This window comes from Falco peregrinus, chromosome 12 (assembly GCF_023634155.1).
Source record: "Falco peregrinus isolate bFalPer1 chromosome 12, bFalPer1.pri, whole genome shotgun sequence".
Taxonomy (NCBI): Eukaryota; Metazoa; Chordata; class Aves; order Falconiformes; family Falconidae; genus Falco; species Falco peregrinus.
The window spans coordinates 6,443,618-6,465,868 of NC_073732.1; the positions used below are offsets into that span (position 1 = coordinate 6,443,618).

Genomic DNA, 22,251 nt, shown 5'->3' on the forward strand with positions numbered 1-22,251 from the left:
CAATAGTGCCAATGGACAAGCAATGAAAAAACGTAATCAGCTCTAATCCAGCTAATTACATGGGCCTAATAGTCACACGGCTAAAGCAATCTCTCTGTACTCTCTTCTTGTCCCCCTACACTGCTTGACACCGTTCTGCCCAGGAATAAGGGCAAGTAATTAGAAGCAGATGCCCCAGATTACAATTGGATGCTCAAACTACGCTGCCATCTTTCTCTCTCCCCTCTCTCTTTGTAGCAGAGACACAGTAAGTCCAGATGACTTTACGTACACAGCACCCTCCAACGGGAGCCTCCATTCCCCTGTGTTTCCATCTTCAAGGCCTATCAAATTGTATCCCTCCCCCCCCCCCGCAATTACCCCTGTTCCCAAGAATGTGTATTCTGCTCTAATCCTAAATATAAGAAACCACCAGTTAGTAGATCATGTGGACACAGCTAGTCCTTGTTCTGCCAGTGAAGATGCTGGTCAGCAGAGCATTTAAAGAGTCTTGTTAATGCTCAGAAGCAACATTTTCAGGTTTATGTTACAGCTGGAGATGCCATGAACATATGTTCTTCCCATATTTTTTTTTTCAAAAAAACACAGCTGCATCGACACAGTTGGCTGTGCCAGGAGCAGGCAAAGATTCAGCACGGCAGGGTGGGACACCGGAGCACACTCAAGGACATTTCAAGCGTGACTGGGGTTAGCCTTTGGGGTATTTCCACAGGTTTGCTTCTGATGAATGGGCTGCCCATACACATGGCTCCCCACTTACACTGAGGTTTGTCTTGGTGAAGCCCTGGGGTGTGCATGCTCCTCCTTCATGGTAAGCCTACAGTGCCCGGCTTAAATGGGACAGGAAGTTGTTAGTTTCATTTTTAATCGCTCGTGGTTCTCATTTCGTTAGTGTTTTTCCAGATTCGTATTTATCCCCTGCATAAGTTTCCAAAAAGCAGAAAGCCTACTCAGCTAGGTCAGACTGTGGAGGATATACCAGTTTGGCCCTCTGCAAGTCACGAGGACATATTCCCCTTGTCCCACCCTGCTCTGCCAAGAGAAATGTAAAAATCTCTCTTGCATTAAGTACCACCATACAGGAATTTATTTTTTTTTTAAATCTCCTACGATCTTTATTGTCCCAAGTGAAAAAGACAACACACTGCAGGTAATAGAGGACATATACAGTAGGACTCCTGAAAACACACATTCAGTTTTTATCTAGTCACTGAAAAGAAAAAAAAAGTAGTCTTATGAGCTGATCTCCCACTCTGTGCTCTTGTGACTTCTGAATCATCTTTCACAGATCTCGGTGAGACACACCAAAACACAGAATCACAGCATCATTTAGGTTGGAAAAGACCTTTGAGATAGAGTCCAACCGTTAACCCAGCACTGCCAAGTCCATCACTAAACCATGTCCCTAAGCGCCACGTCTACATGTCTTTTAAATACCTCCAGGGATGATGGCTCCACCACTTCTCTGGGCAGCCTGTTCCGATGCTCAACTACCCCTTTGGGGAAGAAATTTTTCCTAGTATCCAATCTAGACCTTCCCTGGCACAACTTGAGGTTGTTTCCTCTCATCCTATCACTTGCTACTTGGAGATCGACATCCCACCTCCAAGAAAATCTCTTAACCTGCAGGCCTATAAGCTTGCATCCCTGAATGCACATACCACGCCGTTAATGAGCTGAAAGAACCTCATATATTCAAGTCACTTATTTTCTGGGTCAAGAAAGAGAAGTCAGTGTCCTACAATCTACCACAAACTATACACAGAATATCCATGTTCCAGATATGACCCTGGAATAGTATGGGGCTGCAGGTACGCGCCATGGCACAAGTATATGAGAAGTCCGCGTGGATGCCTAAAGACATATACATGACGAGTTGGCTCAAACTCCTCTGGATACAAGCCAAAATATCAGCTTCCTTAGTGAGGGGCAAACGTTCAGAAGGTGATACACAGCAGCATTACTTTTCTTCAGAAATCTCTATCCCAAGTTCGATGTTTGGGCATAAACATGTCTTTTGCAGGACACACAATTCCAAAAAAAGAATGGAAAATAAAACCTTTACTTGCAAGTCTCGTTTTACAGTTCTTGTAAATATTTCAAAAAGGGCAACAGACAGTTACAGGGGACACAAGATACAAACACCTTAAAACATCCCTGTTTGTTAAAATTCCTACTTGATGAGTAATATAGCCTCCAGGTTACTATAGCAGCAGGATCCATCACCTAGGTGACCAAGTATTATGATGTCAACATTAACCTATCCCTATACACGCTGACACACTGTGCACATGATGAGACCTTAATTTCTTGCAAGATGTTTGTCTGCTTACCGACAGACGGAGAGTACCAGCCCATATGGATGGTCTCCGTGAGGAGTGAGCTTGCCTGACAGCATCAGCCTGCTCTGTTAAGGATTGTTTTAGAGGGCATCACCTGCCTAAGATCTGGGCACCTTAAGCATCCAACACATGGAACTTGATTTACTACCAGTGTAATAGGTAGCAACAGAACTTACATAAAAGCTCTCAGGAAAAGCTTCTGATGGACAAAGAGGTCACTTAACATACTAGAGGGTCTGAAGTATAAATCCACACAAATCAGCAAGAATCTGTTAGAAAATGCATTGGCAAGATCTTCCCCCAAATAAGCATTCCTTTTGGGAAGTCAAACTTCCACTAAGGAACACCAAATCCAATAAATGTAGTAATTTGGGAATTTACTTAACTATTACATACTATTCCAAACCAACCTGTGCTTTCTGTCCAAGGCTTTGCAAGCAAGTCTTCACAGCACAACAGAGCAGAGCAGTCCATGAGCTTGCCTTGAACCCCCAGCTGGGTGAAGGCCAGGAGAGCTACACGGGGTGATCAAACCGCTGATTCCAGCTCAGAGGGAGCCTGGGTGCCTTCATACAGCACTGCACGTGGGCGAGGACATGCCCTCAGCTACCTGGTTTCACTAATGCTGTTTAATTCGGGATATATTTGACACATTCATGAGTACAGATGTGTTTGTTTACAACTAAGGAACAAATCACTTTGATTACAAAGAAAGATTAAACCCAAGACTCCTGAAAAATACAGATTTCTTTGTAACAACATTACATAACTGGTAACTTCCATAATTTAAAGGGATTTTGGTTGTTGGGTTAAAGGGAATGAAACCGAATTGGGATTTTTCCCCCCCTTTTGTTAAAGGCTGCCTTTATATCCCACAGAGAAATTAACTGAGACAGAAATCTCTTTTCCTCCACTACAATAAATGAATATGATTCATTATTTCCCCACTTTGCTTTAAATATCCCGTCATAGTTGTGGTTTGCTTTGTTCAGCTACTCGCTACTTGACCTGCTGCGATGGCACAGGAAGCCCTCTGTGGTTCTCCTGCCCTTTCAGTACAGCTCTCTCATCAAGAGTGCTCTGACCTTTACGCATCACTCACGTCACTTGCCCAGCAGATACCTGCAACCCCCAAAGACAGTTTCTTTGATCACACTTTCCTAGATAGTAGGAAACTGTTGACAGAACCAAAGAAACACGCCGTACTTTGTCAAGCCTTTACCCTTATCGAAGCACAGTCAGACTTTGTGCTGCAGTTTAAATTTTCACAAGCAGAGTGAGCTGTTACAGCTTCGCTGACCCTTCAGTAGGCACGAAAACCTCCCAAATCAAATTTATGTGTTTGAAACCTAAGTGTTCAACAGGGCTCAGCGCCGGGCCCTGCCCGTGGGGCACAGCAGCCCCCGGCAGCGCTACAGGCTGGGGCAGGGGGCTGGGAAGGGCCCGGCGGGACAGGGCCTGGGGGGGCTGGCTGGGCCGGAGCCCCCCGTGTGCCCAGGTGGCCAAGGTGGCCAGCAGCGGCCTGGCTCGTGTCCCAGGCCGTGTGGCCAGCAGGGCCGGGGCAGTGACCGTCCCCCTGCGCTCGGCACCGGTGCGGCCGCCCCTGACTCCTGGGCTCAGGGTTGGGCCCCTCAGGGCCAGAGGGACATGGAGGGGCTGGAGCGTGTCCGGAGACGGGAACGGGGCTGGGGAAGGGTCCAGAGCACAAGTGCTGTGAGGGGCGGCTGAGGGAGCTGGGGGGGTTCGGCCTGGGGAGGGGGAGGCTCAGGGGGGCCCGTATGGCTCCCTACGGCTGCCTGACAGGGGCTGCAGGTGGGGGGGGGGGGGCGGGGCGGGCTCTGCTCCCAGGGGACAAGTGACAGGACAAGAGGAAACAGCCTCAGGTTGCACCAGGGGAAGTTTAGACTGGGGATCAGGAAAAATTTCTTTGCTAAAAGGGTGGTCAGGCATTGGCACAGGCTGCCCAGGGAGGTGGTGGAATCACCATCCCTGGAGATGTTTAAAAAACACATAGATGCCATGCTTAGGGACAGGGTTTAGTGGTGGACTTAGCAGTGTTGGGTTAACAGTTAGACCTGATGATCTCAAAGGTCTTTTCCAACCTAAATGTTCTATGATTCTATGTCTGCTTCCTTATCTTTTGACTGCCTATTGCCCCGTGTTCCTTACACTGAGTAAATACCATGCTGTCTTCTACCTCTTTATCCATGCACGGGTTGAGCAAAGACCATAAGAAGCCAAGTCCTTCGTCATTCTGGAGAACAAAAGAATAACTCTGTTCCTGATAAAGCCAGTTTTCTTGTCCATCTCTCGCTGGCTGACGATGGGATAACACCAGCAGTGGAAAACAAGATCAAAGTAGCACTGGATCCGAGAAGATAAAAGACAGAATTCACAGAGAGGGCAACCTTGGGCAGATGAGAGAAATAAGAAACATTTTCTACAGCAAAGGATATTTTACACTGAGGCTAGACAAGGGCAGAAGATGCTAGGAGAAAACAGGGCCTCTCTGTTTCAGGAAAGAAGACATCTGCTGGCAGAGGGCTACTGGGCCCTGAAAGGTTCAACCTCAATACAGAGAACACTTGAGCACTGGCAAACAAGAGCACGGAAAATGAATAGAAGTTTTATTGTTTGCTGAGAACTGTACATTGTCTGTTGTGGATAAATACAGCCTGAATTTTGCAAAGCTTTTGTATCTGCTTGCTTTCATCATGAAAACACCCTTCAGAGGTGAGCCACTAACCAGGAAGGCCCAAGGGCTCCCAGCCCGGTCAGAGGAGAGGCTGGAGCTGCCGGGGGGCTGCGGCTCAGCCCTGGCTGTGAGAGCCAGCTAACAGCACCAAAGCCCGGATTCTGTGAGAGAGACACCAAAGGACACGCAAACCCCGATCTGCTGATGTCAGGGAACCGTGTCACTTTGAAATTGTCAGACACGTTAGCAGAGGTGAAGAGTATGCATCTATTGTAGTTAACTGACGAAGAAACTCTCCATGGCTTTTTATGTGTGAATTCCATGAAATAATATTTTTCTAGTTCACACCCCTAACAGCCCTCTTCAGAGGATTGTATACCCAAGGTCAGCATGTCTTTCTGGACAGCTGGGTGCCTTTAATGAATAACTGAACTTTGAATAACTGAACAGTGAATTTAATTAAAATGCATCACTTCACTAGAGAAAATATTCAGCACGGGTGACATCATGGAATACTGCGCTCAGTGCAAAGATACAAGATAAACAAGGAACATTTGGGGTTTGCATATCACCCTGCATGACTTAACCTCCTATTACTTTCTACATTTTTCTTTGGAATATGTATTTATATATTTGCAGGAGATATCAGGCTAACCGAACATTTCAGAACTGCCAACAGCTGCTCAGATGAAAATCTTACCATTATGAGATTACAACCATGCTCAACTCTCCAGAAACAAGACTTTCTTCATTAAGCCTTTGGTTGGTCTTTCCTGGAGGAGCAGTGAAATGCTGAGTGCTTCTAACTCTGTAATTGTGAGAAATCAAACGGGTCCTAAACACTGTCATATCATTTTGACTTTCACTTTTATTGCCTCAAAACTAAGATGCAGTAACACAAAAAGCCAGAAAGATTCTGTCTGTTGTTTCAAAGTGCAAGAGCAGCTCATGACAGCACCTGAAAGGCAGTAGCATAAAGCTTCGTATTTTACATAACAAACAAGAGAAACATTACGTATCTGTTTCTTTGTGGGGAAGGCTCACACCAGAGAAAACCCAAAAAACAGGATAGAACTGCTGGAACAAATCATAAAAGATCTTCAAAAGAAGGGGGCACAGAACCTTTGGACTATTCTTCCCTTTTTGTAATGCACAGAGGACATGAAAGGGTTTTTTTTGGTAATTCTTTCTCATTCTGAAAGGATTTTTTTCTCTTTTACATTAAAAATGCAAGTCTTGCCTTGAACAGAAGGCTCTGAGGCAAACTGCATAAAAGACATGCACAAGTCAGGATGAGGCACGCTGGTAAGGACATTTGGTTAGTGCCCATCCTGCATTTGATTCTCAAGGCTGCAGGTGAAAGTCAATAAATATGCAGATTCAAAACCGAAACTAAACCAAATTTAGTTCAGCTGCCAACAAATATTTTTAAAAGTGCAAAAATTAACATCTTTAAATTGCTAATTTTAACTTTGAGAAAAATAACACCCTCCATAAATTCACAGCTATCTTTGGGCAGAGGAAACCTGTCCTTCATACTTGAAGTGCAATTAGTGATAAATAAAATGCCTTTTGCGTTGCCTTTGACAATTTATATTGAAGGTCGGTGGCTGGATGTTTACTGCAATCTGGTCTGTAGCCAGTCTCTCTAGGTGTGTCTGGAAGAAGTCCCCCTTAAGGAAAAGGAGTAATCAGTTTGCTAATCTAGTCAGATCGCCTGTGCTATTGGGACTTTCAGTGAGCAGCAGCAGGACAGCGACTGTGTAACAGCCTGGCCTGTTCCCAGGCTCCAAGAAATGCTTTAAGCTGACTTGCATCCACATATGTTTCAAAACAGAAGTTCTATCCCTAAGCTGTGCTGACAGAGCAACGCTGGACTGCTGCTAAAGTCCAAGTGCTGGCCATGACACCATGTACCCAAACCAGAACCAGAGCCACTCCAGCAGGCAAGCCAGCAGTTTATACTGAAGCTAGAGAATGAAAAGTACTCCAGCGTCTGGACAGGCTTAATATAACACTAAAGTCCATGTCTGGGACACGAGCTTGAGACACTTGAGCTCAGCCCTAAAAAATGAACCTGTATGGTTCAGACTAAAACAAGAGACCCATCAACGCGCTATGGAAGGACACTTCAGCATTACTTCATCTTGAAGCACTTCACCTGCTTTTCTCCCTCCTCTTCTCTTCCCAACATGATATTGTCTTGCACTGCCAAGCCATTTCTTCTGTCCAGAAGCCTGCTTTTTTTCCCCAGGATGTGTGCTAAATTGGGCAATGCTTCCCTAGATAGGCTTTAAGTTACCTTTTGAGACAGGCTTGAATCCCAAATTCTTTTTCTGCTGAAGGGAACAGTACTTTCTTAGTCAGGTGGTCTCTTTTCTGAGTGGAAAAGCAGCAGCGGAGCTGCGGGAGAAAAACTGGAGAGACTTACTTGTGCATCAACAGAATGAACTTCAACACTGAAGTCTGCTGTGCCTGCAAACATGCCGATAAATTTCTCCCCAGCATACTTCTAATAGGAGAAGGAATCCTTTTTCTCTCTCATACTGGCTGATGGTGAAACTATCTGCTAAAAACACAAAAAGGCATCTTATTTGTAAAGGGAAGATGTAGAAGTCAGTAAGAGGAAGCAGATACGGGGCATCTTATGACATTTTAGCAGCTTCTTTCTCAGGGTAGAACTAAGCTTTCAAAAGTGAAAAAATTACAACTTTTCCCCTGTTCTGCTGATGTGGTGGTTTTGGTGGACTGCCTACTGCATGTTGAGCTAGGGATGCTGAGCGCCTGCTTGTGTTCTCAAATTCATGTGGCTACGTCGCCCTAGTTAGGATTAAATGATACGTTACATGCCAAGTCACCCTCTGCTAACGCCTGCTAGATGTTTTCTGGCATCAAGTTTTAGAATTGGAGGTGGCTGGGAATTTTCCATAGGGGAGATCTGAAAGAGAATTCTGTTTCTGAGAAAATGGAAATTTTCCATGAGGGGAAAAAGGTTGGTTTTGCCACAAAATTTTTTAGAAGGTTGGTTTGTAAAGAGGATCCAAAACCGATACGTAATTTTGAATTGGCCTGGACTACCCAAATGGTTATGTGGTTCTGTGGAATGCCCCAGAGGATCCTTATCAATTTTGGGTACTTTCAGCTAAGACAGGCCAGCCAGAGAGCCCAGACTCAGACAATGCGAGGGCTGTGACTATGCTTTTCAGATGGCCCTGTGCGACTGCCTCATTTCTGACAGCTGTGGCCACCAGTATCAAAGGTGCCTGCAGGACAGGTGGTGGTGTTCAAATAATCCTCCCCAGTTACAAAGCCTGGTAGAATGTTACAACAGCCCCATGCAGGGATCTCCACCTGCAAGACACGGACCCAGGCACAAGTTTTCCAGTAATGGAGGAGGCACTTCTCAGTAATCCCCAGATGCCTTCTGAGCTAGCATTTTCATCTCCATGTCCTTTCCTCCCTGCTGGAACCACCTCCTCCACCAGAGAAGACAGCATCCTCATCTCTCCTATCTTCTCTCTGCTCCCATCCCTTCACCCCTTGTACCCCGACTCCCACTCCAGAGTAACATCCCTGCTGGCTGGTGCCACTCAGCAGCTCCACATCGACACTGGGAATGGTTGTAGCTATCTCCTCCTCTCCATCCCACTTCCTCTGCTGGCTGCCTTCACCTCAGAGGCACAAACTCCGCCTGGCACCAGCAAACCGAGCAATGCACACACGCAGAGCCTCAGCGGCCACCCCATGGTGCTTCCTACCTGTAAGCCTGTCACAAGGAACATGAATGGGAGACAAATCCATTGGGAAGCAGACTCCCTCCAGTCCTGTGCTTATAGAGCAAGAGTTTCTGCTACATTTGGGAACGCTCTCAAGGGTTGGCTTTCATTTGTTTCTTTTTGCATTATAAACAAAAATAAATAAAAACAAACAAACAAAAAAAAACCCAAATAAAAAAAAAGTGACCCCTTGCGCTTGGCTAAAAGGAGGCCCTCCTCTGCCCACTGAGTACTGATCAAGAATGCCCTGAGGCCTGGACTGTCCTACAGGCCAGCTCTAAAGCCCTCCAAGATACCCACAGTCGTCTTTTACATTTCACTGGGCTCTGGATCAGACCACAATATGCACAGAAACATCAAGGAAGACAGATCCAAAACCTGAAACTGATGCAACCATGAGCAGCCAGTTTCTGGCCCAGACCTGCTTCTGCACCCTCTGCTGTTGTGGAGACAAGAAGGGATAGGAAACTGCCCACTTTGGCGCAGGGGTTTCTCTGAGGTGTGGAGAACCTCAGATCAGAACTGCCAGTACTCGTATCTGGGTGGAGATGCCTTCTCATGTACCTTCTGCCTCCTGGAGTTAAAGGCCACGCTGTAAGATAAGGACAATCAAATTAAACTCGCCTCCTAGCTGTCACAGGACTTTTGACACAATCTGTGGACTTTTATTTTTTTCCCCTCCAAATAAAGCAAAACCTCCCCGTACAGTGAATGTAAACCTGCAGACATTGCTGACCTCTCAGAAGCAGACCACACATGTCCAGAAGCTCAGCAGCTGCAGGCTGAAGGACCTCACTCCAGCAGAGTGCTCCAGACACCATTACTTCCAGCAGCCTTCAAACAGCTCTAAACTGTGCTAGGGGATAAGGTTGGAGAGATGTGGAAATGGTGCAAAACAGTGACACGAGTATCATCGTGCAGTGCTCTCCAGGAGATGCTGCAGACTAGTCCTGAGAACAGCCTTCATGTTAAGCTACAAAGCCATGTCCAGGCAATGTTTCGAGCTCATTTGTCCCTTTGGTGTACCAATTTAAACACCGCTTGATTTACAATTGACTTTTCTTATCCTGAGTAAGACAGACAGCAGTGGAGGGAACCAGCATCTGGTCAAAATACTGATGCTGACTGCAAATTGCAAGGGTCAGTCTGAACCTGGGCACTATGGGCATACGTACCTGTCACTTCTGGCAGCGGCACAGCAAATCAAACCTGCTGCAGCAGAGAAAGTCTTTTTAGGACTGATGGACTGAGACAAGAGGAAATCAAAAATCTGATCTCCTTTGCTGAGTTGAGAAGATTAAATGCAGACTGCTGTCTGGTCACAGGATGATGCAAATACAGTTTGACTTTTTGGAGAGCAAGGTTCACCTGTACCAACACCTTGCCAGCTAGCTTGAGGTCAGAAGGAGACTGTCCCAGTCACCTACCTACAGCACAGAAGTGACAGGAAAGATTGCAAAAGCTCACTTTACTGACAGAGCCCATTGCTGATGCTAGGAACCCAAATATACGGGTTTATACAAACAGGTCAGCATTTTGAAAGCAGAGGTAAAATTCTGGGTGCTTTATAAATCTGTTATCAACTCCAGGTATTGCGTGCCCCACACAGCTGTGTGTGGGTGTTGGTAGCACCTGGCTTCCTAACATTATCTGGTCAACCAACCCCTATGCCAAACCTGAGGCACCTCAACCATTAGTAAAGATCATGGTGGTCAAACATGCTAGTGCTGCTCCCATCCATCTCCACATCACATCAAATTCTCCTGTGCTTGACACAGTGCTGTGAGCCCCATATGTGCTGTACTAAATCTACTCTCACTTTGCGTGTTTGCTATTTCCTAATGATATACAAAGAGCGGCCTATAGGAAACCACATGTTGCCTGCAGCAATCATACTGGGTGATAAACTCTTTACAACTGCAGAAAAAAATCATTAGACATAAATAACTGCACTACTTACACGAGATTCAGCAATTACAGAACATTTCCCAAAATATCCGTAAGAGCCCCTTGGAAAAAGGACTCAGAAGACAAATAGCAGATATCAGAAGGGAAGTGCAAGAGTGGAACAAAGTGATTTGCCAAGAGGATTGGGATCTTTTAAGTGAAAAATCAAACTCTGTAAGAGAGGGATTAACTAACAAAGCAGAGCTGCAGAAAATAGCCTTTGTGAACTTGGGAGTTCTGGTGCTCCCACTCCTTGCTTCTGAAGAGATAAGGAAGATTTACAAACCCAGAACAGAAACAGCTCAGCTCACATGGCTGATTAAACACAATTATCCGAGTCCAAGACAGGTAACACAACACTGCTCTTCACACTGCAGCGCTGTGTTACAAGAACACCGACAAGGCTCCAAAACTGGAGCTTTTCTGACCCTTTGCTTCATTGCCCTATCTTCTCCATATTCATTTTCCTGGAGTATTTTATCTAATGGGAAAGAGGTCTGGGGGATGAGGCAACTGCCAGGTCAGCCAGAAGACTCGCAGAGAGCTGACTCGGCAGCCAGGGGCAGCTGTACCGGCAGCAGTGCCAACTCCCTCCTGCCCAAAGCTGGCAGCAGAGCCGGTACAGCTGGTGACAGCGAGCTGAAACCACAAGCCACACAAGAATATTTCACCTTGAGTGTTACCTGCCTGGCAGGTGTTCTTCAAAACTGAATTGTGGTTTACTGCTCATCCTGAAGAGCCATCAGCCAACATAAACATCAATACAATTATTAGCAATTCCTAGGTTTTGCACATCTTTATTAGTAAGATAAGGAGGACTTTCTTTTTGGAACTGGGATGTCTAAAATGGTCAATAACTTACTGCACTTATGAATTTAGCCTACTAGCTTTTCCCCTTATGAACCTTATACTAGAGAACACTACAAACATTAACACTACCTGTGCACAGCTGTCACGTGTTACCAGTTACCAAAAGCACAAGGTACAGTCAAGGGAAATTTAATTTACAACAGTCAAGGCCAAAAGAAAAAAAAAAAACAAAACCAAAACATAGCTCAGAAAAAACATTCAGCTAAAAGAAATGAACTCACAACTCAATGCTCTTTTACAAGTTTCTGTACAGAAGTTCAAATTACCCCATACTACCCTTCAGTTTATATTCATATCAAAGATATAAAGGGGAAACATTTTAAAATTGCAAAGTAGCAGTAAGGAATGAGAACACGTGCTTTCCCCTGATATTTTAATAATTTCTTTTTTGTCACCATGCCTCTCCCCTTCCACCTTTGCAGGTTTCACCCAAACCAGGTGAATACCCAAGAGAAGGGAAGACTGGCATTAGAAATTGGAGAGCTGGGCTCCAGCTTCCCAACTAACACCAAGAAACAAGTATACTTTCAGCCACTGCCCATCATAGCTCTTTTGCACTTTGTTCTTTGTAAAATATCTGTTTCCTATATTAGAAAAACTGAAGCCAACATTCCAATTCTGTCATATAGCATGTACCATATTACTTATATTACTTTCTGGTGGCCTACAGCCAAGTATGGCCAACCATTTAAACTTTTAAATTAACTAACAGATATTTAAAAGCTATTCACAACTTCCAATGAGCTCATCCTATGCTGCTCTGTAAGTCTGTAACTGTTCCTGCTATGTTTGCTTTATCTGTTTTTTCTACAATACAGAATCTTTTTCTTTCTACAATATTGCTCTAATGTGAGTTACAGCCAAGATTCAACCCTAACCTGCATGTCTGTATTTCATAAGGGCTCTTCGAACACGAAGCATGTGGACCATCACAAAGTTAAGCCTAAAGGATTTCCCTATGGTTCTAACAGCCTGAAGAAACGTTACAAGAACCTAGCTCTGCCAACGCGCTGCTTTTGTTTGCGAAATCGTTCTCCTACTTCATTAAACAATTTCTAGGGCAAATACATTTATTATACATAAAAAATGTAGTATTACTGTAAATTCTTAAACGCTGTTTTCATGTAATTGGATATTAGCTGGCGTAACCCTGCACTCTAATTCCAGAGACAGAAAAAGATGAGGAAATTCAGCTGCTGCAAGCTAATTTTTACAGCCAGGTGAACCTTTGCACCTTTTAGTCTCTCCAGACTCTATTTCTCAAGCTGTCTGGATGCCTACAAGTCTGCAATACAGTCTGATTTTCTCTTAGTGACACATTTGCCTTTAATTCCACACAATCTGTAGAGGCTATTAAAGAGCTGAGAAAACTTGGCCTGCTCACACCTCAGTTGTTTAAACACTATACTACACATACTGCATGCCTTATTTAGATGCTTCAAATTATAGTTATGAAGGCTTATTTATTGTTGGAATACACAACATTCTTAAACTTTCCCAAACAGCTTCTATTCTGGTTTTTTGCTCAAATTAAATGCAAACCTAATCCTCTCCTGCAAGTCTCTAAATAACACTAAACAATATTAAACTCAGTTTGGTATGTTTTAATAGAACCTTGTTAAGTGACACTCACATTTTTATCACTCTTTCTTCATGGTGGGATGTGAGACATTCCAAAGGCTGCCACAAAACGAAGAACTGTAACAGGATCCTCCATGACAGCTCAGTATAAGGGATTTGCTGGGGAAGAAATGGAAAAACACCTACTGTTGATTTAATTTTAGGCAAGGAGAGTGGTTAACTCCCTTTGTAATAATTTATCTTAAATATTACATACATAGCTGTTTCAATAAAAAGCAGCATATATATATTTATCACTTTTTTCCAAACAGACCCACCCCCACTAAAACATATCTAAACTGTATCTTTGTATTACAGCATATTGTTTATCTTCCTTCACTCCAAACATGCCCTGCGGATCACTCCTTTAGCGTTACCATTATCAGGAACCTCCATCATCACCTCCAGACACATGATCCCATGTACCGGAGTTACACTCAGCCCCATACCACAGCTGGAAAACTCCTGTGATTTATGGTATGGAAACCTTTAGCATAAAGGGTCCATCCATGAAAAGTGACGGAATGCCAGTTCTGAACATGGCATTTCTGAGCAAGTAAACAAAACATCCTTCCTTTTGTTGCATAAACCAGTATCTCCAGTGTAAGCCCACTAAGTAAGAGCTTGCCTTTGTATTTTGTTGTGAATACAACACACTTAATCTAACTATAATTTGGCTGTGTAACTCAGGATCTTGTGGTTGGTGGTTTTTGAAATACAGAAGGGAGAGTCAACAGATCTCTTGAAATAGGAAGCAGAACAGGTCTTTTTTCTCATAAATTTCCTTCAAAAAATGCAACATACTGAAGTGTCCCTCTCCTCCCTTTTAACTTATTCCTGTACTTTTTGGTTTTTGATATTTTGACTTGCCTCCAGTCACGTGATATTTAACTTAGACCTACCCAGGTACACTTGTAAATACAGATTACATACACTGGAAACAATCCTTCACAAGCTCAATGTGCTCAGATTAAGTTGAAAGAGATAACATACAGAAGAGCAGGGTTATTTTTTCCTCATTATGATACTAACCATCCACTTGAATGATAATATGCTGAAAAGCTAAAAGAAACATCACGTGAAATGGCCTTTGGAGAAAGGGGTACAGACGTATCATGAAAATAAACAAAATGATGACAGGAAATAAAGGTACTGCACCATACAAGATGGCATCAACTCAAGAGAACAGCCACATAAGGGAAAGCAATATGGACAGCAAAATTATTTAACAAAGTGGTCAGCAAAGGTCTAGAATAAAGGCGGGGAGGGGGAAAGGGTAGCAGCAGCAGAAAAACTGGTGAAGTTGCCTGCTAGGAATGACTTGGCAGGATACGAACAAAAACAAACTTACTGAAAGTAACTTTGTCCATGACCTGTTCCCACAGGCTCCAAGGGCAACTTTTACTCCGGTTCCTAGAGATGGCAGCTCCTACAGCAGGTCCTGCTGATCAGCTCTGTAGATAAACACATTTTAAGTCAGTGCAACAGCTCCTCGCATTTCTCATGCCTCCTCCCACCAGGGCCATTTCATCCGAACACCCAGTCAAGTACCCCAGTAACCTTCTTGTAACTAAAATCTGCAATTTGTTGTACTACAAGTATAAATTACTCCTTCCCCTTGTAACCTGTGATCTTACTGTCGGAAGAGAAAAATACTAACAGTTTAACACCTCAAACAGGTGTAGCCTCCAGCGGGAACTATAAAAGAACATTTTTTTTTTTCTGCAAGGTAAGTACATTCCTAGCAGGAAATCAGATTTTTCAGTAATTTTGCTAAACAAAACAATGCTAAGAATCTGCATTAAAAACATAATTTTTTTTCTTAAATGTAACACACATTTCTGACTGCACCTTGCATCACTCGGGGTGTTACCTGTGAAAACTGGACAGAGGCAGCCAGCTTCAAAGGCAAACAGACCATAAGATTTCCTAAGGAAAGAGTTAGCAATTGCACACACTTTTGGCTCCTGAAATTTAAAGAGAAGGGAAGAGCCAAAAATTATCAAGGATTCACTTTCACTTATCCTATGGGGTCCCGTCTCTAGACATGATGCAGGAAACGGCACCTCCTCCTTTTGCCCTTGGTCACACAAAAAAGGAAGGGAATCAGCTAATAACGCTATAAAAGAGAGGATACCAACAATTAATTAAAACTGATTACATCTCTAATACAGCTCTCTGTCTTAATTCCTAAAATGTGTTTTGCAAGCTAGAGTTTTTCATGATTTAAAATTACTTCACTTTTAAAAGGGAGAAAGCTGAATGCCTCTAAGGCAATAAGGGAGAGCAGATACACATCCACAGGAAACTCATCCTCTTCAGTAACACAGTAAAGAACACACACTTTTCTTCAAAATTTTATTTCAATTTAAATTACGGGGCCAGCCAGATCTTTTGGATAAGAAATGCGTTTTCCTCAGGAGAAATGAAATGATACCACGGAAGTAGAATTACAATTGTATACATCTCTTATTTAAAAAAAAAAAAAAAAAAAAAAAAAAAAAAAAAGCTCACATTTAAATAACCTTTAGTAATACCCTTAAGCCTTCAAGCAGATAAGAAACCACTTCCAGAACAAGTTTTTTAATACGAAGAGCACGTCAAATGAGCTTTAATTTAAATACAACTTCTTTTCAAAAGCCAACATTCAAATGTTTCCACATACTAAAAAAGTCACCGTAGCCATTGTTTCCAATGCCTAATATAGAGTAACCTCTATCCCAGTCCAAATGTTTTCACTTCTTTACATATATAAATCTTCAGCACGTCTACATTTTTCTAAAGAGGAAGCCTTAAATGTTATGGTGAGTAACTTGGCAAATAATGTTTTCCTCCACTCAGCTATGATAAACCAAAATATAATAGACTGTTAGTACTGAACTATAATACCATCTCACGGCCAATTCTGCTTGCCTGTGATCTTCGGTAAGAGTAAGCTATTTTCTTTCCTGTAGGCAAAATGAATCGGTTTGCAAAGGACACATTAAGAACCTCTGAAAGACCAATTATAACGTTCAGAGCAACTTTAAACAACTGAGTGAAAACACTCAATTTTCTGGAGGTATCTGACTTTTTTTTGAGAAGGACTTCAAATTAGCTTGGATTGCGAAGTATTTTAACTGGGAAGAGGACAGGAAGCAACAAACATTTTCTATAGCGTTCGCAATCAGAGTCAGCCATGCAGAATTTCAACTTCCAGACTCCAACCCATTAAGTTTGCTTCATTGTGATCTTAGCGTTACTATACGATGGATAGATACAATTTTAATAACATCATTTAGCTATATTTAGTAGATTCCTTTTGTATGTCACAGTAACAAAAACATGGTGCAAAATCAGTTGGGTTTGTTTTTATAAATACTGATAGTTTGCAGCATTAAAGAACAAAATCAACAAAATTAAATAATTTTGTTACCCTAGGACAGTATGAATTTTTTTCGTGACGTCGAAGGGAATTAAATCATTCACTTACACAACTACCGTACTGAGTTATTTACTGTAAGAAAGAAATGATGCACTGCAGGCTCCCCAGAAGTAAGAGGAATCAATATTAATTTAGCATAATCTTTGCCATTTGCAGAGCTGGTGAGCACAATGCTAGTTTAATTGAATAAGGCCAATATTATTCAGTAAGAACATAGTATAAAGGGTTCCAGTTCTCTATTTCAGCCTACCCTAACTGATGGCACCCCATTAGATAAGTGAATACAAAGATTTTGTTTGGTATTTTTTCCTTTTAATGCTGCAGTACTTAAGATTGTTAAATCAGCATTTCCATGTGATCTGAAGTATTCAATTACATATGAGCATTCATTTTGCAAAACTCAATATTAGGTAATAGTTACAGACTAATACAATAACATTCCTCTGCTGTACAAATTAAATCATATTTTAAAGAAATGAGCAGCCTAGGAGTTATATACAAAAGAAACCAGCAAGCATTGTTGAAATGAAATGCAAAATGTCACTGCTAGGTCTACTGTCTGAAATACCTTTAAAGTAAAATTAACAAAACCCCTTAGAACATATTTCCAAGTTTACAAGTCAATTCTCAGGAAATTCAAATCATGTCAAAAAAAAAAAATCTATAAAGCAGTGAAAGGCATATATACATTTTCCTTATGAACCTTGAGATTTCATTCTTTTAAAAGTTGCTAAGTTTCAATATCAGTTTATTTGCAAGACAACTGTTTATCCCAATAAGCTCACATCTTAGATACATTTCCCCTTTGATTACAAATAAAGCACTGCACATTTTTTTTTTTTTAATCAAGGCATATAATCTTATAGTATGGTGCCAGGTATGCACAGGTCACATTGTGCTCATATCTCAAACAAGGTAAGTGCAAACATACAGATTTATTCAGATTTGCAAGCATGCAACCTGTTACTTAACTACATTAATACCTTCTCTCCTAAACCAAACTAGTATCTATATGTTTGCTTTCACGAACCTAGAATCTTTCTTTTTCAGGACTCCTAATACAAGCAGTGTCTTTGAATTCTGAAATGACACAAATATCAAGAAAGTCCACATTGTGCAAGAAAGCAGCAGCTATGTTTTTCAACTTGGACTAAAAAAGAAAAGAGAAAAACAAAAACCGTTCACTGAACAGCAGATTAGCAGTAATGTTCCTCATGAATCGATAAGAGTGCCTGATGCTGAATATCTAACAGCAAATGCTGAATTTGGGTTTAATATTTTAAGGGTTTATTGGAGATTAAGCTTCTTGCTGTGCTGGTCTCTTCAAATCCCTGATCTGTTTAACTAAATAGGTCTTCTCATCATTAAATTGTTCATCCTCGGTCCTGTCATTCTGAAACTTGCTGAGGAACTCAATAAGTTTGGTCTGGTTCTTTAGAAGGATGTCTAATATAGGCTGTGTCTTGTTAGGGTTGGCTACAAACACCTGCAAGAAAATAAAAGGCATTTAGCATAAGAGTAGGAAACAGAAGGCTAAGTTAGAAAACAAACCTAGCCAACAAAACAGTGATAACAATAACTTAAAATGATGTTTTAATTAATCCATATCCTAGCATCTCTACAGAAAAAATAATGGAGTAAATGCAAGTTTTAAAATAAAATTACTCCTTATTTCTATTAGAATAGAAGCTGAACACCAGTACCAAAGTAAATTAAATTTGTGGGAGGTGACCAACCACAATACTCTCTGCAGAAACCGCTGAAGACACCTCACAGTTAAATTCTGTAGCAAATGCACAGTTTAATTCTGTAGCAAATGCAGTTTCATAAAAGTTCACTGAAAACTTTCATACCTCAAGCTGTACCTCCAAGCTCTTAGCTATTTGCTTGTATGCTGCAAAGTCATAAGATATCTCTTATAATTTGCAAATTATAATTTAGGCTTTGAAATTTAGGTGACGACTAAAATACTGCTGTCCTTCATAGATCACGCAGCATGATGAGAACACTTCTGAAGACCAGGATGCTTCATGATTTCACATGAAATCATGCGTTCCTCCTTATCTTACTGCACTTCACTTTTCTTATTTCCAAAATTTTCTGAGAGATCACACTGACAATCATACGAAAGTCCCTAAGTGGTTTCTAAAATAGTTTTCAAAAGATACAAAGATAGCTACTTGTAAAGATGGTTCATAATAGAGACAAACATTTGCTCTCTCTTCATTTAACCACTTTGCAGACATTAAGATAAGTTCCATTTAGGCCCAGCTAAGTAGTTTACTCAATTAAACAACTTCTGTTGGGGTTCTTTTGTTGTTTGTTTTATTGTGTTTTTTTTTTAAACACACCTTAAACACATGAAAGGCCTCAAACTGAATGTTACGACTCTTGTCTCGTAGAAGATTCATCATTAGTTTGAGATTTTCAGGTTTACTGATGTACTTCGTCATAATTGTGAAGTTGTGTCTGTCCAATAACAATTCACCAAGAAGCTGAAAGTGGAGAACAAGACCGAATTAAAAAATGACTGACACTGGACATAAGAAATAACTTTTTCATAAGTGCTTTCAAACACACTGGTGTGTAAATACAGTAACAATAGAACTCAAATGTCCTGAGTTTCTAAGTGCAGGGTGCATTGTCCTCTCATTTCAATGATTCAGTTTCTCCTATTTCTCAAAAAGTGAAAAAAATCACCTTTTGTTCACTCCTTGTTATAAACTGGAATTGAAAGGGAAGTCTTTCATTCTTTTTTCCCCATGATTTCTTTGGGGTTTTTTTCATTTCTACAGAAGCTATACACCACTAATAAGAATGTGTTACAAAAAAAAGTTAGTACTTCCAATGAGAAATACTTAACACTTCTTTTGCTACCTTCTTTGTCCAGAAGGGAGTAAAAGGGTGTTCCCCACAAGTACCGCCCTTGCTACAAGTTTTATATTTATGTTACGTATTATATTTATGCTCATTATTTCTTACCTACTTGATTGTAAGGTTAGCACTGCTCTAGTCACATATCAGGTGAATCTATATTAAATTATTTGTGTCCTGATTTGTTGAAGGAAAAACCAACAAAAATAAACATACTTGCATACAGCCATTTCTGCATAGGGAGGGAAATGACTTGGTATGTGCTGGACATTAAAGAAGAGTAGCTGATCCCAAGATTTAAAACATATGAAAAATTAAAACAAACACACCATCCAAGGCAGTTACTGAAGCCATTTCAATTAAAGTCAACCCACCTTGAAATGAAAGGAATTATCTAACTTTGCATTTAAGAAGAAAGTAAAATTGCCTTACCTTAAGTGACTGTCTCTTTGTCACATAATTTTCTGAATGAAGTAACTTCTCATATTCACTGAAGAACTAAACACAGAATAAAGAGAAGGGTTATTCCAAGTGTCATACACACTCTTCTTCCAGTTTGTTATAATAATAGTTTGGAGGAGATGCAAATCCGTAACAAAAACGTAAACAAAACCTGAAATCTATGTAGGTTCCTGGAAGTCACTACTATTAAAACACTGTATACGCTTAAAAAAAAAAATTACTCTTTTAGAAGCCTTTATGTTTAGATTGCAGCGTGGTGGAAGTCGTTACCTCATTATTTCTCAAACTATAACAGCTCCTGGAACTGAACACTGTTCATTAATTTCAGGATTCCTCAGCAGGTGGAGGAGGGCTATCCTGTATCCTTTGGATGTTACAGGTTAATACAGACAGAAGACAGACAAGGAAAGGGTTCCCTCTAGTGGAAATATCACACCCAGTTTTCACAGAACAGATTGCTGCTGCCTTCTCTTGTTTTTACAGATTTCCGCATTCAAAAATAAGGTCTTGACCTTAATTTTACTGCTTGGCAGAAATGACTGTAAGTTTAGTTGGTTTAATATTGTGTGTAAATGTCCAAAAACAAAACTAAACAAGGAATGAAAATACTGCTTTCTTCCAGTAACATACACAGCACTAGAAAATTCTCAATATTAAAATGTATCTGCTCACCCTATCATAATGTTGTTCCAAAAATTCTGCACTTAGCAACTTGTGTCTTGTAAGCAAATCCTGTAAAAAAGCACAAAACCAGTATTATCACTAAAATATTTAAGCAGTACATATACATCCTCATTAAACAGTACACATAAGACATCTAATAGAAAATTTTGCTATTTTATTAAACACAGGTATTCAGGACATGAATGCAGTTACCTGAACACTGCGCTAAGGATCTTGGCGCCACTTTAGAAAGGTCTGTGATGTGTTATGTTAAATCCTACAGGCAAATAGCCTGTGGAATTATCACTAATAAATGCCATTTATGGATCAAGGCTATGCTCTGCACAAAACTATACACAACCAAGGTTAAGACTCACTATTTAGTACTGGTAAATATTATGCTTATAGTCCGATAACTGGTTGTTTTAGGACAACAAAGAATTTTCCCAGGCAAAGCGTCAGCATCAAATATACTCAGATTCATAACAGAACAAAAACGTTTGCTCACTTGAGGAGCTGGAGGCAGATATAAAAGCCCCTAGAATAAAAGTGCACACTTACTCAGCTAATTCATGACAGTCTAAATCTTGCTTTCTGAACTAAGTTTGGCAACATACTATATATTTTTAAAGGTATGTCTTGCTTTCTGAGAAATAAGGAAGAAAAGTGTCAAGCCTACCCATCTGCATCAGTCCTATTGCCTGCCCCAGGCTTGTTTTGTCCAAGAACATAACGCGTATCATCTGGGTTCACACAGCCAAGAACTACAGAAATAACAACTCAAGTACCGTGTGTAAATTACCTTGAATGTGGCAAATGCATCCGAAGCAATGTCAAATGTTGACATTTCCACGTATCTGAAGAAATCATAGAATTGTTCTGACCACAAGATTATTTTAGCAAGTGGTTCATGCCTGATGCATTCTCTAAGCATTATTCCACAATTTAGAGCAATTTCTGGAGATTCGTACCTATTGGGGAAGAAAAAAAAAAAAAAAAAAAAGACAAATCAAAGATTCTGTATAATATTTTCACAAGCTAGCACTGCAACACCACATTGCCAATTACAGTTCTCAGTGCTACCAAGTAAACAGAAATTCAGAAAATTACAGGTACTTACTTCTGCACTAAACTGCCCTTCTAAATATTTCTACAAAATATTACTGAAATCATTGCCAGTTAAACGCCAAATTATAGCCAATACAAATGACCTTCACAAACCAAGAAACAAGACTAAATAAAAAAATATATTCTTCATACTCAAAATCAGTTCTCTTTTTTCATATTGGGGGGATTGCAGACATCTGGAAAAGCAAGGAGTGATTTCTGTCTTGAAAGCTGTTTGCTTACACACGACAGCAATTCACATAAAGCTATCCATTATATGAGCATGAAGAGTTAATAATACCGGACATAAATTTACGTCTCTTCTTTCATTAAACCGTTTGTCAGAATGAGCAACTACTCTACACACCATGGGCTTCAAGCTTGAAATTCTGACAACAACGTCCTCCGATTGTAAGGACAATATTGAACACCACCTCTGTGCCTGAATCTTTACTGCCTCTCCTGAAGCAT

The 22,251-nt window shown here is 41.0% G+C and overlaps 1 protein-coding gene across 1 annotated transcript in view; it reads right to left on the reverse strand.

Moving 5' to 3' along the window:
• Positions 1-15,731: 15,731 nt before the first annotated feature.
• Positions 15,732-22,251, reverse strand: part of CAB39 (calcium binding protein 39) — a 42,274-nt gene continuing 35,754 nt past the window's right edge. Inside the window, exons 5-9 of the mRNA XM_055817215.1 lie at positions 21,476-21,644; positions 20,683-20,742; positions 19,981-20,046; positions 19,026-19,169; positions 15,732-18,160 (exon numbers count right to left, since the gene is read on the reverse strand). Coding sequence (XP_055673190.1) covers positions 17,972-18,160; positions 19,026-19,169; positions 19,981-20,046; positions 20,683-20,742; positions 21,476-21,644 — 628 coding nt within the window. The 3' untranslated portion in view covers positions 15,732-17,971. The remainder of the gene's footprint in view (positions 18,161-19,025; positions 19,170-19,980; positions 20,047-20,682; positions 20,743-21,475; positions 21,645-22,251) is intronic.